The sequence below is a fragment of the Carettochelys insculpta genome, chromosome 3, assembly GCF_033958435.1.
Source record: "Carettochelys insculpta isolate YL-2023 chromosome 3, ASM3395843v1, whole genome shotgun sequence".
NCBI lineage: Eukaryota > Metazoa > Chordata > Testudines > Carettochelyidae > Carettochelys > Carettochelys insculpta.
In genome coordinates this window covers 206,567,121-206,585,825 of record NC_134139.1, presented here as the reverse complement: position 1 = coordinate 206,585,825, position 18,705 = coordinate 206,567,121, and the positions used below count along the sequence as shown (strand labels likewise).

At 45.3% G+C, this 18,705-nt stretch overlaps 1 protein-coding gene across 4 annotated transcripts in view; it reads right to left on the bottom strand.

Annotated features, from left to right (window-relative positions):
• MTMR9 (myotubularin related protein 9) overlaps positions 1 to 13,517 on the bottom strand; it is a 75,510-nt gene extending 61,993 nt beyond the window's left edge. For all 4 annotated transcript variants that reach the window (XM_074991488.1, XM_074991485.1, XM_074991487.1 and 1 more), the window contains exons 1-3: positions 12,849 to 13,517; positions 8,891 to 8,999; positions 3,811 to 3,936 (exon numbers count right to left, since the gene is read on the bottom strand). In XM_074991488.1, the coding sequence (XP_074847589.1) occupies positions 3,811 to 3,936; positions 8,891 to 8,999; positions 12,849 to 13,033 (420 nt within the window). In that variant the 5' untranslated portion in view covers positions 13,034 to 13,517. The remainder of the gene's footprint in view (positions 1 to 3,810; positions 3,937 to 8,890; positions 9,000 to 12,848) is intronic.
• Positions 13,518 to 18,705: the final 5,188 nt, after the last annotated feature.

The window sequence follows — 18,705 nt, the reverse complement described above, 5'->3', positions numbered from 1 at the left end:
ACGTTCCCTTCTCTCCTCATTTGGCTGCCTGCTTTGTCCACTACGGGTAGGATTTCCTGGAGAAGCCGTCTGTCCTAGTGGGGGTTTGGAACTAGCAGCTCCCATCAGCTCTTCTAAGTTCCCTGTAAGCTATGTGGCTGGGCAACTGCAGTTCAGCTGTTCCCCTCCTGCCCTCTGCCTTGGAGCTGCTTCCAAGAGTCTCCTGCTTGCTGTGCAGGGAGAACAGGGGGGTGCGGATGTCAGGACATCCTCTGACCGAGCCTCACTTCTGCAGGGAAGTGTTTGCAGCCACTGCTGTGGGTCTGCCATATTTCTTCCCTCTTGCCTCACCCCATGCTGCTGCCAGATTAAGGCTATGCTACCAACACGATAATCCTTGAGGGTTCAGCCAAGTGCTAGTTCATCATTTATTAGCAAGACATTGCCTGAGAAATATTCCACACTCTGACTCCACCCTCCAACCAAGCATCACGATCATCATTGCTGTGTACAGCATTAAACTGTTTAAAATGTATATTATACACATACAGGCAGCAATGTCTTTTGTCTGCTGGAAAAAAGGTTCCCTGGAACCTAACCCTCACCTCGCCAGGCCAAACTGGATTTGCTTAACTTCATTTCACTTAAAGAGGCATTTTTCAGGACCATAACTACAACATTAAGTAAGGTGTTACTATATTACGGTTTTCAGACATTAGAAACTGTTGTCTCCCAGAAGTTACACAAAGACATCAGCAATATATTTAATTGACTCAGACCTTGTCTGTACCTAAAAATTGAACCAATCTAGCACTCCCCATGTGCTGCAGTTAGGCAGACCTAATCCCCAGTGTGGATGAAATTCTTCCATTGATCCACCTACCACTTCTGACAGGAGGATTAACAACACTGATGGACAACCTCCTTTTGCAATGTAAGTGTCTACACTGCAGTCCTACAGCAGTGTTGTAGCTGTGCCACTGTAGCATCGACATACCCTTAGTGCCATAATTTAGCTGTACAAATTGCAGGAGTGATGGATTCATTAGAACTGTTAAGCCTGGCAGACACTTGACAAGAGTGCTACTGCCCTATGTCTCACCCCCACTGAGACAGCGTCATTAGCACACACAATCTACGGCATCAATAAATGCCAGCACACTGCAACTTGCAAGTTGCTCCATGGTCTTTGGAGCACATTTGCATTCAATGATCTTGCCACAGCATCCAACCCAGGCCGGAAAACAAAGATGTGTTGAAACGTAGCATGACGAGGCAATTGCTTATACAAAATTTCTGGAGTGCTGTACTTCAAGTGTACAGTGACATTTCATTACAAATTGAGGATGACGTTCTGTCCACCAGATTTTTCATGAACACATGGTGACACCAGGGGAACAAACTCCAGAAGCTCTAAAGAATCTATGTAACTACACACAAAGTTGAATACGACCAACTTTTGTTTCATTTCACCTCAGTGTTGTAAAACGCTACGGTTGTCTCATACACAACCGAGTGACATCAGTGCAATGCCTGGAGAGATACTCTGTATGAACCAGAGTTCCTGAAAAACAGACGTAATCAGGGCCCAACCAAACTCACAGTCCATTTTGGTCAATTTCACAGTCATAGGATTTTAAAAATCATAAATGTAATGACTGCAGGTATTTATATCTGAATTTTTGTGGTGTTGTTACCGCAGGGGTCCTGACCCAAAGAAGACCATGCAGAAGGTGCTACCTCGTTCTAGCTGGTTGTAGTACTGCACTTTTACTTCAACTCTGCTGCCCTCAGACTGGGCCCTTGGCCAGCAGATGACTCTCCAGCCACTCAGCTCTAAAAGTAGAAGTAAGGGGGGGGGGGGCGATATTGCAACCTCTCCTATAACAAGCTTGCAAGCCTACCCTGCCCACTCACCTTCTGAGTCACATCCTGTTTGAGAAACACTGGTCTGTCCTGTGAAATCTGTGTAGCGTAGGGTGAAAGTAAACTAAAACCCAGATTTCACAGGAAAGACCAAATTTCACCGACCACGACATGTTTTTCATAGCTGTGAATTTGGTATGGCCCTAGTTATAATATTTAACTAGGGATAAAGGCAGAACAGCTCTAATTGGTAATGTAACTAGAAAAAAGAAGATACCTCCTGTAATCTGAAACTTACTTAGCCCTTGAATTAATGTGTTAAAGTAGCTATGAACTTGCTGCTTACAGCTCAATGAAAAAGTTGAATGAATAGTAACAAAGAGATAGTGTATAGACTAGCATGGCTATCAAAACAAAAAAAGCAGTCCAGTAGCACTTGAAAGACTAACAAAATAATTCATTAGGTGATGAGCTTTCGTGGGACAGACCCACTGAAAAAGTGGGTCTGTCCCACGAAAGCTCATCACCTAATGAATTATTTTGTTAGTCTTTCAAGTGCTACTGGACTGCTTTTTTGTTTTGAATGAACAGGAAATATTCAGCCAATGGTAACTTCAGCTACTGTTCTGAGGAAGTAAATCTAGGTTGTTCTGAATCAGTACTGCATCACCCTTTCTATAACAGCAGGTTGAGTCTAAAGGTTTGGAATAAGAGACGTCATTGATCTTTCTTGGTTAAGAGCTCACAGTTCAACTGAACGACTGCAAACGAAGCCTAGCACCAGAGGGCAGTGATCTGTAAAATAAAACTTTCCACACCTCAGGTACATGGAAAGACAAGGGAGCCACCAATGATAACTTGCCTGCTTTCAATATACATCTCTGCTTAGTAGCTGTTTGTAGAGAACAGACAGCACGAGGGTCTAGCTAGCGCGGGTATAAGCAAAGAAGAAGTGAGGCACGGTTTCATTTGGCAGAGTGCCCTACGTGCCTGAACTCCCAGGCTACATACTCTACAGAGTTCTCCACATGGCTTAGCTGTGCCTTCCAATCTACGCTGCTATTTTTAGCGGTGTAACTTCCTGCTGCCTCTGCCACCTCCCCACTGCCAGCATCTCTCCCTGGACTGCTTTAGTATTGGAACAATCACAGCAAATCAACATGGCCAAACAAAACAATGGGCTCACTTATCAACCATATACAGGAAACTGCAATTGTCAGACATTAGACTGGACTGAGGCTTTAAAAAAAAAATCAATGTTCGCTTTTTGTTCTAATTACGAACTAATGGATGCAGTACAGGGCACATGAACCACTGTGGAGACTGTGTGCGATTACTGCAACTTTGAAGTCCGGAACATACTGACCTGAACTAGCATTAGCAGTGACGGTAACCCTATGGCCAGGCTTTTTTTAAACCGCTTTTTCTTCCTTGCTTTTAGAGAGTTTACAGACATGGTAAAAATGCACCTATTCACAGGAGCCTTGTCTACACAACAAATGCCATCAATGTTAGCAGAGGCTCGGGTGAACTAGTGGTAGGCCCGGTGAGATTTTTTCGTAGATTTCCTCATTGCAAACAAGGCTTGAGACTCGCTCGAGCTTTTTGAGTGAAATGTGTGGAAATAAACATATTCCTCAATTGTGGCTAGGAAAAACTCTTTAGGGACTAACTGCAGTCCCTTCAGCTCAGGGCTGAAAAACTCTCATATTGCAATTCTCCAACTCAGACCAGGTGCCGAACAGCCAACCACCTCCCCACAGCACACAGGTTATTTTTGCCCCATGAACAGGTTTCATCTTCCAACCGCACAGGGTTTAGCTGGTAACGCTAAGGGCCCTGACCTACACAGTACTGCAGGACACGGCTCAGACTACACACACAAAAACATTTGGCAGGATCAAGCCTGAAGTGATTGATTGACTCTCTTTGTACGGTTCCAATAATTTCCGATATCCAACTTACTACTGAACTGAGGTGTTCGAACTCTCTCTCGGGCAGGAAGGCGTGCCAGCCATCTTCCACAACTTCGAACATGGGCCGGTAAAAGAAGGGGTACATCAGAGTGACGGAATCCAGGGTGGACAATGCCTGTGGAAAAATGAAGTGTTGGTTTGTTTGCTCAGCTGAGCTTTCATGTCAAAAATGTCAGTACAATTGCTCTCACCTTTTAGTTTTGCTAATACAAACTGCATGATGGGGGCTAATTTGGCTACAATTAATCAGGAAAGAGATCTTGGAGTCATCGTGGACAGTTTTCTGAAAACATCCACACAGTGTGCAGTGGCAGGCAAAAAAGCAAACAGGATGTTAGGAATCATTAAAAAAGGGATAGAGTATAAGACTGAGAACATCGTATTGCCTATATAAAACCATGGTGCACCCACATCTTGAATGCTGCATACAGATGTGGTCTCCTCATCTCAGAGGAGATACACTAGCGTCAGAAAAGGGCAACTAAAATGATTAGAACAAAAAAGCAGTCATGTAGCACTTTAAAGACTAACAAAATAATTTATTAGGCAACCAGCTTTTGTGGGACAGACCCACTTCTTCAGGAGAGACATCACTTGATCACCTGTTTGGTCCACTCCCTCTGGGGTACCTGGTATTAGCCACTCTGGGCAGACTGGATACCAGGCTGAATGGACCTTTGGTATGACCCAGAATGGCCATTCTTACATACAATTTGGATTCAAAGTCTAGGGAAAACATCTGGATTTGGACTCACATCTTTTATTTACTCTTTCAAAAGGGTTATGGGATTTTACAGCAGCAGGTCCAAACTCTACAGCTTCCAACACTGATCCTGCAGCATTCTGAGCTATTACACTAGTATTTTTGGAAAGGGTTCCAGCAGGGCAGGCATAGCATTGCAAGCTTCTCCAACATGAGCCACCATCAACATACGTCCTTCCTCACCTCGGCATATTAACTCTGAGACTAAGAAACAATTTTTCTTATCAGGGAGGCAAAGGATTGAACAGACAAGGAAGTAAATCACAGAATGGATATAGACCTCTGTCCAGTGTGGTCCAACATCAGCTGATTTCACTATGCACTGAATAGCCAAGTGGTAATAATAATTGTCCGACACCGGGCTGGATTAACTAGTGACCTAGTGGTGAAAGATTCTATATCCTATCACTAATTCAGAACCACCTACTAAACTGCCATGTTTCCCATCTTTTATTTTTGCCCATTTTATTGTGCTGCAGTATAAAATAAAGTAGGTTGTGTTGAGGCCTTTTATGTTTTCAACACAAAAACATCGAAAGATTTTGATGAGACTTTTTCTAAACAACTAAAAAAACTCCACATCCAAAGCACAACACTTAGCAGTGATGGGGGACTACAACCACGCAGACACCTCTGGGAAATATAATACAGCAAGGCACAGATCATTCAACCAGTTCTTGGAATGCTCTGGAGACAACAATTTGTTACGTAAGGTGGAGAAGGCAACTGGGGAGAGGCCATTCTTGATTTGATTCTGAATAGAAAAGGAAGAACTGGACTCAGAATTAGAAGGCAGACTGCAGCTTGGGTGAAACCAATCATGAAATGATGAGATCACAGTTATAAGGAATGGGAGGAGGGAAAACAGCACAATAAAGACAATGGACTTCAAGGCAGATGCTAGCAAACTCAGTGGCAGCAACAAGTCTAGGGAAAAAAAAAAAAGAGTTGGCAGTTTTTAAAGGACATTATTAAGAGTGCAAGAGCCACCTATCCTGGCCCATAGGAATCATAGATGTATGATAAGACACCACCGTGGCTTAACCAGGAAATCTTTTAACGACCTGTGCCTCAAAAAAGTCACAAAAAAAGTGGAAAAATCTCCCACCACCACAAGCATGCAGGGACAAAATAAGAAAGGCCAAAACAAACACTAAACTAGGGTAAAAAGAACAGGTAAAAAGAAAGCATTTTCTAATTGCATTAGAAGAAACAGAATGCCCAAATCCAGGAAAGGTCCATTACTCACATAACGGAAAACAGAACAGCACAAAACACAGCAACGTCTGAAGTGTTGAATACTTTTTCTGGTATAAGTTCTCACCAAAAAATCTGAGCAGTGATCGGACCACTAACATAGTGAACAGCTGTCTAAATGGCTCAAGATCTGAGGCTAGAATAGGGAATAAACAAGTTTAGAATTTCTTATACAAGTTAGTTGTCTTGAAGTTGATAGAGCCTGATGAAATACATCCTAGATACTTAAGGAACTGGAAATTATCTCTGAAAATTAGTGGAGGACTACAGAGTTGACAGGTGATTGTAAAAGGGCAAATACAGTACTCATCAAGAAAAAGGGGAATAAGGATAACTTAAGGAATTATAGACTGGTCAGCTTAGCTTTGGTACATGGAAAGGTAAGAGAAAAAACAATTTGTAAGCACCCAGAAGAAAATGAAGTAATAAAGTCAACAGAGAGCTGTTAAGAACACATCACGTCAGAACAATCTTATACCCTTCTTTGACAGAGTAATAAGCTTCCTGGATAAAGAAGAAGCAGTGCTATAGCTCAAGCTTAATAAGCCTTCTCTCATAATGTCTCCTAAGAGTTTCTTAAGCAAACTAGAGAAACATAAAAGATGAACCTATTATAAAGTGGGGACACAACTGGCTGGAAAAGTGTATACAGAGGAGAGTTGTCAATGTTTCACAATTAAGCTGGAAGGGCATATTGAGTGGGATCCAATGGAGGGAAAGAGAGAATCTGTCCTAGTTTTGGTTCTCTTCACTATCTTCGTAAACTGTTTTGATAATGGCGGAGACAGTACACTCCTAGACCACAGACAGTACCAAGATGGAGAGGCTGCTCATGCTGTCACCAAGTGGCTTGGAATTCAGAACGATACTGACAAACCAGAGAAATGGTTGGAAATAAACACACTGAAATTTAATTAAGCAAATGCCAAGAGTATGCTTAGAAAGAAATAATCAATTACACAAACAGGGGAATGAATGACTTGGAAGGAATAGAGAGGAAAAGGATCCAAGGCTTATAGTGGATCACAACTGAGTACAAGTCAAAAACATAACACTGTTGCCAAAACCCCAAACATTATTCTGGGATGTAACAAGATGAGTGTTATAAGCAAGACATAAGCAGTAATTCTACTTCACTAAGCACCGATCAGGCCTTAAATGGAGGACTGTGTCCAGTTCTGGGCACTGTGCTTTGAGAAAGATGCAGACAAACTGGAGAAAGTCCAGAGAAGAGCAGCAAACATTATTCAAGTTTAAGAAACCATGATCTATGAGGAAAGACTGAAAGAAATGGGTTTACTTAGTGTGGAGGAGACCGGATTGAGAGGAGACATAACATCCTATGACTTACCCTGAAGACTGTTGAAAAGAACAGTGTGATAAACTATTCTCTTTGGCTGCGTCTACGCTAGAGAGTTTAAGAGGCCTTCTGTCGACACAACTCAGGGAGCATCCTCACATTTAAAGCATTCTGTTGACAAAGTCTCGACAGAATTCTGCATTTTCCTCGACAGTAATCTCTCTCAAAAATTTGAGGCATAAGAGTGCCTCGATATAGTAAGGTCAACATAAGTGCAGTGTAGCCAGTTCTGTCGACAGAGAAGGCTTCCAGTTGCCTGGCTGCCCTCTTTGCAGAGCTGCCTTTCCACTTTCTGGCACCAGAGGGCAGTGCGGTCTGGCATATCTCTGTCGACAGAGCAAGTTGTGTGTAGACACGATCTGTTGATAGAGGTTCTGTTGGCATTACCCTGTCCACAGTGACTTCTGTTGACATGCTTCTAGTGTAGACATAGCCTTTATCTTGTTCTTGTCCTGAGGGCAAGGTAAGAAGCAATGGGCTTACACTGCAGCATGGGAGATTTAGGTTAGGAAATTTTGTCAAAGTCTAATTGTAGGGGTCATGAAGCACTAGATATTACTGAGGGACGTGATGGAACCTCTGTGTCTGGAGGTTTTTAAAAAGAGTCTAGAGAAAAACCTTTCCAGGATGGTCTAGTCTAGATAATATTTAATCTTGCCTCAATGCAGGGGACTGGACTAGATGACCTACATAATTCCCTTTCATTCCTACCTTCTATGATTCTACTGTTCATTTGATACAGTCCTGCACAGCCAGTTACTGGAACTAGGAAACAAGGCAGATCTGAAGAATATAAACTAGGTTTATGTAATTAGCCCTGAAAAGACACTGTATGTCAAGTTAATTGTTGTACTTTAAGCACTGTAATTTAACCGCAGCATAATTTACCTAACCCAAACTTAGTGGCACATACTAAAGCTCTCCAAGACAGACATATCTAGAACGCTTGTGATTCTTACTTGCTTTCCGTGGGCACTGCCCATGCAACATTTAGAAGTAATGTTGCATTTGTTTAACAGTGCAACAGAAGTGTGGAAAGAAGAGACTCATTATACAGGAAGACAGTCAAGGGAATTAATTTTAAATAACATTCACCCATCTTAATAAAACCATCCAGTTACGCTACTCGCTTTTTGCCTGGTACATAGCCTAGACAAATGAAACTACAATAGTGAGCTTCACTTGCTTATTTTCATGCATGAGCACAGTTCTGTCATGTTTGGGAAAAAGCCTTACACTATGGTGAACGACGTGATCAAATAAGGCAACTATAATTTTGCTAGTCATATGAAAAAAACCAAACATGTCATACAACAATCCATTCTTCTCCCAAACCAAATTAATGGGTTTACAGTCTTTGTTCACCTTCTGAAACAGCCAGAAGTATTCGCAGTAGGAATTACTGCATTACTAGAACATCCATCGGAGTCAGTTAGCTGATGTATGGCCCCCGAACAAGAACTTCATCACCTTGCCTGCTTCAGTCATTGTTATACATGGCTATCAGGATCTCTCTCAGTAAGTTAAAATTAAAGCATAGTTTTTAACCTACATTCTGCTAGCTCCTTCTTCAATTATTCCGAACAGCTGTTCATAGGTAAAGTCTAAACAATGCTTTGAAAATGTAAGTGCTATGAAACTTTCTGAATGTGTCCTTTATTACAAAGAGTAAAAATTAATACCTCTTACCTCAATAGAGCTAGCGATGTTTAAACACTCCTCCATGCCAGGTATATCTAGTTGAATAATTCGCAGATCTTTGCATTTGATGATGATGGTGCCTAACGAGCCAATGAACCTGCAATGAAAGACATAGTATGTTCAACTAGGCAGAGAAATAGTCACTACGGAAGTCCAAATTCCTGGATAAACATACATAGACCTTCCCAATACTCATAATATGAGAATAAAGCTCCGACAAGTAGCAATTTATCTGCTACGCATTTGCTTAGAAAACGTGCTATTCAAATCTTCCTGCAAAATACAGTAACTCTTTCATTTCCAGCATTCTATAATCTGGAACTCTCAAATAACCAGCATTTTAACCATTAGTAAATTTTAGTTCCTTTTTCCATAAGTACAGTGTAATGAAAGTGAATACAAATAAACACAGCAAACACAGTATAAGTGCACAGTGTACAATGCTATTATTGGTAAGTAAAGTACTCTGCATACATTTGTTTGTTTCTTAATGTCTGATCTTGTTTTTCTTTAGTGTTATGCATTGCTAGGTATACCTCTCTATTATCCAGAATAAAAAAGCAGTCAAGTAGCACTTTAAAGACTAACAACATTATTTATTGGGTGATGAGCTTTCGTGGGACAGACCCACTCCTTCAGATCACACCCATACCAGAACAGACCCAATATATAAAGATGTGTGCTGTATGTGCTGGTATGGCTACGATCCGAAGCAGTGGGTCTGTCCCCTGAAAGCGTATCACCTAATAAATTATTTTGTTAAGTCTTTAAAGTGCTACTTGACAGCTTTTTTGTTTTGATAGAATACAGACTAACACAGCTGTCTCTGTCACTATAACCCAGAATATGTGAATATCCAGTAACCTCCTGGTCACTGGGCTGCCAGATATGAAAGAGTTTACTGTATATTTACATGCAATTTGTGTTATTTGCTAATGCTTAAGAGTAGGACTCTCCTCCCAGTGTGCCTCTAGAAAACAGAAAGCAAGTATTTAATGGTGATCTGTAAAAAAATAAAATACCGTAGATCCCCAAGTTACGCAGGGTTTGCTCTCTACCCCCTTGTAACTCAAATTTCATGCAAGTCGGCGGAGATGGGAACCAGACAGCTGTCTGGTTCTGAGCTCCCCTAGGGTTGTAGGAGCTGGGAAGCTGACCAGCTCATTGGGGCTGGTCAGTTTCCTGGTTCCCAGAGTAGGGGGAGCTGGGACCCACGCAGCAGCCCCCCGGAAACTGACCAGCACATGGCTGGTCAGTTTCTCGAGTCCCGCCAGCACAGGGGAGCCGGGAACCAAGCGGCAACCTCATCTGGGGCTGCTGCTGGGGGCTGGGCTAGGAGCCCAGCCACTTCTCAATGCAGGGCAGTAGGGGTCCCCTGACCCCGCCAGCAGCAGCTCCCATTCCCAAGCTGGGAATCCCACAGCTGCTGACAGGGCTCTGTGCCCAGCCAGCTTCCAGCTGCACACTCCCCACCCCTACCCATCCAGTGGCAGTGGCTGGGGCTGTGCCGGCGGAGCTTTGATCCACCAGCAGCAGCGCTTAACAGGGCAGGGGTGGAGAAGAGAGCTGGCGGAACACTTGGCTCTGCCAGCTCAGCCCTGCCAGCTGCCGCAGGGGTAGGGGACCCCTTGACAGGGACATCTCCTCCCCTGTGCCATGGCAGCAGCCCTTCAACAGGAGGATCCCCCTTAGAGGGACCCCCACCCTCACTGCCGCAGCAGCTGCTGGGGCTGAGCTGGCAGAGCAAAGTGCTCTGCCACCTCTTCTCCCCCTTGACGGGGGATCTCGTCCCTCACACAATGGCGGCTAGGACTGCCCTGGACATTGGTTGAGTTACTTCACTTCTGCTTTGGTTTCCTCCTCCAGAAAATGGGGGTGATTATTGCCTCCTTTCCTGGGTTTACTGATGTTTGCACAATATGTGCATAGAAGGATTTTTTTGTACATCGCTTTCCATCTGTAGCCCAGTGGTCAGGCCTCTGTTTTCATCACTGGACTGCACTCTCCACCAGACTAGAACTAAACCCCTGGATTCCTGACACCCAGTGCTTTACTATGCTCCCACCAGCAGCAACCCTTTAACAGGGGGATCCCCCTTAACAGAGGAATCCCCTCCCCTCTCCCCGCCCCCACTGGCAGCTGTTGGAGCTGGGCTGGAGGAGCTAAGTGGTCCATCAGGTCTCTTCCCCTTTCACAGAGGGTTTCCCTGACCCAATCATGCAAATATGAGATACACGCATATTGAATGTGCTTATCTCAGGGGACTACTATAAATGGATGTGCACCCATGTTTGGCTTCTGATAGGAATAAGCGTATAGTAGGGAAAAGGAGGTTAAAGGTTTTCTTCCTGTTTTCTAATGCTGAGCCCCCGAAAAACATCCCCAAATCTCAGTTATTTCAACTGAATCACAGAACAGTTAAGAAGGGCTAAGCAAAAAGACCAAAACGATTCAGCCTAAGAACTACCCCTCTGCCCCTTAATTAAGCAGGTGTCCCTTCCTTTATAGCTGCAAATTCTCCACTGCTCAGTATCTCCTAGGAATAAATAGCAGGCAAGTCCTTAAGTAAAAACATGCAGATAAAGGTGCCTATTAAAAATGCCTCGGGTGATCTCTATGCACCCACAAAGCAGCATAATTCTTTTTTTTTTTTAAATGGGCTTATTTCTCTTCTGCTTACTAGCAACAAACAAAAAATGTTGCAGTTAGAAATACAAAGGATGGAAGCGAGTAGGAAATACGGGAAGAAAGAGGTAATTATTCAAATGAGAGCATGAGATGTTAGCAGAAGCTGAAAGGAGTTAGCAACACAGACAAGCAGCTCAGCTGTCACTGTCTTCAGACTGAATTGGGGATTTACCAGATTAGGAAGATAGACAGGACTCAGAATAAGATTTCTGGGTGCATTAGGTAACCCGCATCTGACAAAGTGGGTCTTTGCCCACGAAAGCTGATGCTCAGACATTTCCGTTAGCCTATAAGGTGCCACAGGACCCCTCATTGCTTTTTTAGGTAACATAGTGCAGTAAGAGACTGAGTCTCACAACTCTGGAGGTTCTACTAATAGTTCTACTTCGCTGGGCGTGGCTTTGACAATGTTTGACCATGTTACTGCACCTCTATGCCTCAGTTTTCCCCTATGAGCATACAGTATCTTCCCACAGACAGCTTACAGAGCATGCCATAAGCAGCGACTACAAAGATGATTGACTTTTAGAAGAAGAGTGATATAAAAATATGACCTATAAAACAGTCTGACTAATTTTCAACCACGGTCAGAGTTGTCTTGGCACTCCTTTAGGTTTTACCCTCATAGTTCATGGTGGGTGAAATCTGTGGATGGCACAAAGCTAAGCTTGATAAAAAGCAGGCAGAGACTCAACTGCATGGTAAGCAACACAGGCAGTACAGTCATAATTGCTTGCACACAGTACAGCTCTCAGTGTGGGATGGCAGAACGACAGTGTGAACTCATGCAGTGTACTGGACTAGGTCTACAAATACATGGGTTCCACTCTGGCTCTGCCATTGGCCTTGCTACAACATCTCGGGCATGTCACTTCACCTATCTGTGCCTCAAAGATTATGATAGTTACAGCTTTTGTAAAGTGCTTTGAGAGCTACAGATGGAGAGCGACGTACAAAAAAATCCCCTTCTACGCATGCATTTGGCAAACATTCGTCAACCCAGGAAAACTGGCAATTATCACCCTCATTTTACAGAAGAGGGAAACCAAAGGAGAAGTGAAGTAACTCAGTCAATGTCCAAAACAGCTGGATTCTAGCCCTATCCCAGCACTCAGGCCTCTATTTTCATCATTACACTGCACTGTCCGCCAGACTAGAACTACACCCTTGGATTCCTGACACCCAGTTCTTCCCCGCGCTCCTTCCCACCGCTCAGGAAGAGGAGGAATTAGGTGAAGGCAGAGAAGGGAAACAACACCTTTTTTCTATGGAGTCAATGTTCGAGTGAAGCAGCCACAGCTCCTCGGCATTGTCCTGGCGCCGCGAGGACAGGATGAGGTGATGGCCCGTCAAGCACAGGGTCCCCTCCACCGCGGGGTAGAAAGGACGGTGCAGGACCACGTTGTCGGCTCGAGGGGTCTTGATGAGCTCTGCAAACTCCATGTTCCGCTGGGCTTGGCGCGGGCCTGGGACTGACCCTGGCAACTCACCAGCCAGGGGAGCAAACCCGACTCTCAGCAACACCAGGCCCTGTTCCTGGGGCCACAATGGGGGGAGCCAAACAATGCCAGGGATCTTCCCCAACTGCCGGTGCCCGCAGCTACCAGGGAGCCCACGGGCGGGGCAGGGTCATGGCTGAAGAGGTGATTCCCAGCGCCCCGCCTGAGGAGGGAGGGAGTCACGTGTCTCTCCCCTGAGGGGGGCTGCAGGGTGTCACAGTCCCACCCAGGGAGCGGGAACGGGATGGGGGGGGGCAGTGGTGAAGGCGTCACAATGTGTCGGGGCCCACCGCGGGGGCGGGGTCTGCTGCCAGGGGTGAGCCCAGTGCCCAGCACGGAAGGGACCCGCAGTCGTAGGGCGGGGGGGCGTCTGCACACCAGAGCCCGGCCCGGCAGCGGCCCCTTCCCACCCGGCCGGCTCCGCAGCCCTGAACGACAGCGGGAAGGTCTTGGCCCAGTCCCCGGATGGTGAGGCACGGACCGGGAGGGGCCGCTTGACCCCACGTGCCCGCCGAGAACCAATCCCCGGCCGCCTCCTACTGGAGCGGGCGGAAGAAACGCGGACAATTTCCTCTTGGCGTCCGCCTCCACCGGAAGTAGTTCCCTACAGGATGGAGGCGGCGCGCCCCACGCACCGCAGCGCGTTCGTTCCGCATCCTAGCTGGCCCTCTGCTATTTCGGGGACCCCGGAGAGCGGGGGCTGCTACTGCGTAAAGCCACCCGAGGCGGGCGGGCAGACTAGAGAGAGTGGCGAGACCGAGCGTCCTGCGGGCGGGGCGCAAGGTAATGAAGGGAGGGGCTTGGTGAGTGGCGGGGAGGGGCTAAGTGGTGTAGGGGCGGGGCTAAGTGGGTGTAGGGGGGACTAAGGGGAGGAGCTAAGCGTAGGGCAGAGCTAAGGGGAGGTGAGCAGGATGAAGGGGAGGAGCGCACAGAAGCGGGGCTCAAGGGAAAGAGTAAATGGAGTGTGGAGCAGGACTAAGGACGTTGTGGCAGGGGCTTAAAAAGCCAAGGGAGGAGCAGAAAGGGTGCATTGTTACCTCTCCAAGGCCAAAACACGTTGGGAATAAGGGAATTTCGAAGTGTGGGGTTTATTTCGAAGCGCCTGCATCGATACAGCCAGTCTGCATTTCTAAAGCAGCGCTTTCGAAGCGCGACTGGCTGTCATTATGCTAATGAGGCGCTGAATATGCAGGTTTTCCTGATTTAATGCTGGTGCGCGGAACCAAACCTGGACCCTTTGGAACTTAGTGCTTGAGGCCCTGCCACATGAGCAAAAAGCGAGCTGGCTATTAGCTATGACTGTGGAGGGGGTCTCATTCTTTCTCTCTGTATAAGTGGTCTAGATCGGGGTGAGCACACCTTTGACCTCAGGCCCCACTTTTTATCTGTGCAATTATCAGGGAAACCCCCACCCCCAACCCATCTAATGTAATCCAAACTGACGGAAATTTTAATTATATTCATATGAAATAAAAACTCTTTCCGAACGTGTAAGAAAATAAGTCTGTGGAATCTAAAAACTTTATTAATCACTGTATAGGTGAATGCACATATGTAAAAGCAGTAACATGTTTCAACATTTTAAATGAAATTGATGAGCCTGAGACCCAGCAAATGATTGTGCTATGCCCCCCTTTTGAGATTTCACACATCCCTGAGGGGGCCTGCCCCCCACTTTGCACACCCCTGGTGTGGGTGCAATTACATGGGGTAGTACACCACACCCCTAGGTGTGGGGGTTACATACTTCCCCTAGCTAAGGAAGCATGCCCTGAGCTTTAGAGACCCAGTTGAAATCCTGGACAAGCCCCCCACTTCTAACGGTAACCCACATATCTAGGTGGGGTTCACTGTCCCATGTAGGAACACCTAGACCACTTACACTGAGAAAGAATGAGTCTTCTCTACAGATTCTGGTGAGAGCTAGCTGGCTTTAGCTCAATCTTTAGAGGCTCATGCAATGAGGTCCCGGTTCAGATTTTGCCTTTTGTGGGGGGTTACATAACTGCCCTGAGGCAGGCTTGAACCTCAGATCTCTGGTGTGTAGTGTAAGAGTCTCTACAATTTGGGCAAAGGAGCCTTGGCTTTGGATTGTAGAGGACACTCATTCTTTCTCTCTGTGAGTGGCCTGAGTGCCACTACATGGGACAATGAACCCTACCCACTAGGTGTGTGGGTTACACTAGGCTCTCTAAATCCGTATTGATTTATGCCATGTACAGGTTGAACCTCTGTAATCCCACACCATCAGGAACTGTCCAGTGCCAGATGAGAGAATTTGCCAGATAACGGTAGGTCAATACCGTCTAGCAGCATTACCAACATTTCCACTGCTTACTGGGCTCTCAGAAGACATTTAGGGGTAAATTACAGCTAAATCACAGCTCAGAACACTGAGCCAGGCCTGGTGGCCGGAAACCAACTTTATGGGACCATGGGAAACTTGGCCACACCCATGATAAGTGGTTGTCCAGCAAACTGAAATCATGCCAGATTAAGGATGTTGCTGGACAAGAAAGTTCCAGATTAGAGAGGTTCAACCTCCATAAGCAAATAGTGTCCTGTAAATTAATACAAACTTTGTAATTTGAAGAATACCTGAAATCTACTAACATGAGGAAATTAAACCACACCTTAACAGTATTAAATAATGTTACAATAGGTGAGTGCAGATACACCCGTGGCTGACAAAATTCTATGACGTTTGAGGCAAATATAATTCTCTGAAAGTCTGGAAGGTTCCATGAGGTTCCACAAAGGTCCAGAACATTCTAGGAGGTTAGGGAAAAAATGAATCCACTTATGGAATACAGAAAACATTTTATATCAAACATTATGTTTTCCCTGTTATTGTTAACAACAAAAAGCAGTATCCTGTGCTTGGCCTCCCTCCCTGACCCAGACCCAGCACTTCAGGTGATCTACTGCCCCTAAATCCAGCCCTGACTACAGTGGGCAAAATTCTGCTTAGTTACACCAGCATACACCTCTATTTCCCTTTCTCAGGTGGTAAAACACACGTAACTACTCGGCAAAGTTTTCTTAACCTCCATCCCTCCCATGGAATCTTTCTTAAGTTCTACGGAGTAGCATTAGTTCTATTTGTACTACAGAAAAAGTCTCTGAAGTCACACAGGAGGGACCCTTCATGAAGTGACCATAATAATGTCATCTCCAAGGTCACATACAACCCTTAACTAGGGAAGCAAAGGGCTTGAACAGTGTGGTTCCAAAAGCAACTGGAGCCAAAGGGTGGCCTTTAGAAATTGGAAACCCAGCCTACATGAAGCAGCCATACAGCCAGAGCATGAACTTTAACAGGTACAAAGGAAGCTGGATGTTCGAAGCAGTAGGAAGAAATCTGAAGAGTAAATAGCCAACGATGCATCTCAGAAGCGGATTCTGGCAAGAGAATTGGTAGCAGCTCTGGGCTGTGGGGATGGAAAGGGACAGTTCAGGGAGGAGAAAGGCATTGAAGTGATACCAAATCAGTCTTCCTCACCACAGAAGATGTTGGGTAGAGGCCAGGTCCCACCAGCTTGCCCAGGTCCCTGGCTGCTCTGTCTGCAGCCCTGTGGGGAGGTATCTACTCTAACCCTACACTTTTCTCATAGAGAGATACTATCAGAGGTTGAGCCATGTGAAAGGGCAGAACTTATTGCCAGTAGACACCAGCAGGCCAGCAGCCGAGCAGGATTTTAAAAGCTTTAGATATTGCTATGGATAATAAAGATATCCAGCATTTACATTTGATCAAAATAAAAGGTATATAAGCCCTCATGTTTCGGCACAGAGGCAAACTTCAAACAGAGAGAGGTAAAGAGGAACCTTCCCCTTTGGTCTAGTTATACCACTGGCATCCAGCAAGGTGTAGCTCGCGACTTCATCTGAAGCAGCTGGTTCTAGCGCCACAAGATACTGGAGCAGCGGTCTGATCCAGAATAGCAGTTCTTATTACCCTCAGAAATCCTTACTCCCAACAGCACACTGTTCTATGGAGAAGAACAAAACACCTAGGATGATGTGTAGGGATCCAAAGAGGGCCTTTAGAAAAGAACAAACCACTAGATTTTTATTCAAAAAAGAGAGAAACAGCTATTTTGTTGATTGCAGCCGCCTGGCTTGCATTTCTTCAGATCTGATAGGGTCAGACCGTGCATCCAAACAGCATCACTTCCTCTCAGAAGTTTCAACAATGAAGTCACTCAAGATGGACCTATTTATAGTCTCCACCAGGATATGTATAGTCAAGGTCCTTCATCTGCACGGGACAAACAGGTTGAGGTTATTTGTGTCAGCACAAACCCACAGGAAAACAGGATTTTTGATAACAGACCAACCCATACACAAGCACACAAGAGAAGTTGCTCGTTCATTATTGGTACATGGGGAACCAAGTTTTCAGACATTGGTCTCTGGTTACATGCTGATCATCAGGACGAGTCACTGTGGGCAGAGCTGCACGCTTACACTTGTCAGTACAGGCAGGAGAGGTAATCTGGACACCAGAGTATCAGATTAGCAAATTCACTGGCTGAGAACAGCAAGTGCACAAACAGAGGCTTGGTCAAATCTGGGGGAAAATTTGTTCCAGGACATCTACAACAGCCCAGATTTGTTTTCCATCACTGTAAGTATAACAAAAATAAAGCCATTTGAAGTCAGCTCATTTTCCAACCCAAATGTGAATCCCAGATCAATCAGGGGCTAAAGGGCACTTGTCTGCCTGGCAAAGAACCTGCCCACTATGATACTAACCTGCTTTCCTTTGTGAAGGCTGGTATGTCTAAAAAGAGTAGGTATCTGGTGGCTTTCAAGAATTGCGTATGCAGCTCCTGAGCAGGTGTAAGTTATCATAGTTCAATTAAGGTTGATGGAGTTGTAACAATTTACAGCAGATGAGGATCTATCCCAAGAGATCTTGGCAGGCTCCATCCATCTGCATCTCTCCCAACAAGTGTTCAAGGGATGCATGCATAGTAGTTAGCAGGAATGTCAGAACTTTACTGAAGGTTTCAAGTTGAAAGGGCAAGACTCTGATTGGTCCAACCTTCTCACTTCCAGATTAAATTTATCCATGGACCACTGAAAGAGCTGTTCTCTAACATAAGCTACTTCTGCACTTGGAAGGGGCATGGTAATGAAGGAGTTTGGAAGATGCTAATGAGGCACTGACATGAACATGCAGCACCTCATTAGCCTAATGGCAGCCACACTCAATTCGAACGTGCCACTTTCAGAATTCATGCTGCCCGTATAGACAGGGGCCTTTTGAAAGGACCCCCCCCCGGGGACTTAGAAAGCCCCTTCTTCCTACTTGGTTTTCGGGAGAAGGGACTTTCAGAGTCCAGGGGGTCCTTTTGAAAGATGGTAACTTCTGTAGACAGATCCTTCTAGTGTCGATGTAGCCCGATACAGCAGCTGATCTGAATGAGAGATTGCATATCTGTGCTAGCAGCTCAGCCACACCACTCTCATCCTCCTTCAGAACATTTGGCATTAAACCAACCACCTGGACCAAGTGACTTCTTGCTACTGTTATTTATGAATTTTTCTAACATCTGCTTTTTTGACACCCAACAGTGTCCCATCTTTATCACTTGCAAAATGCAGCTC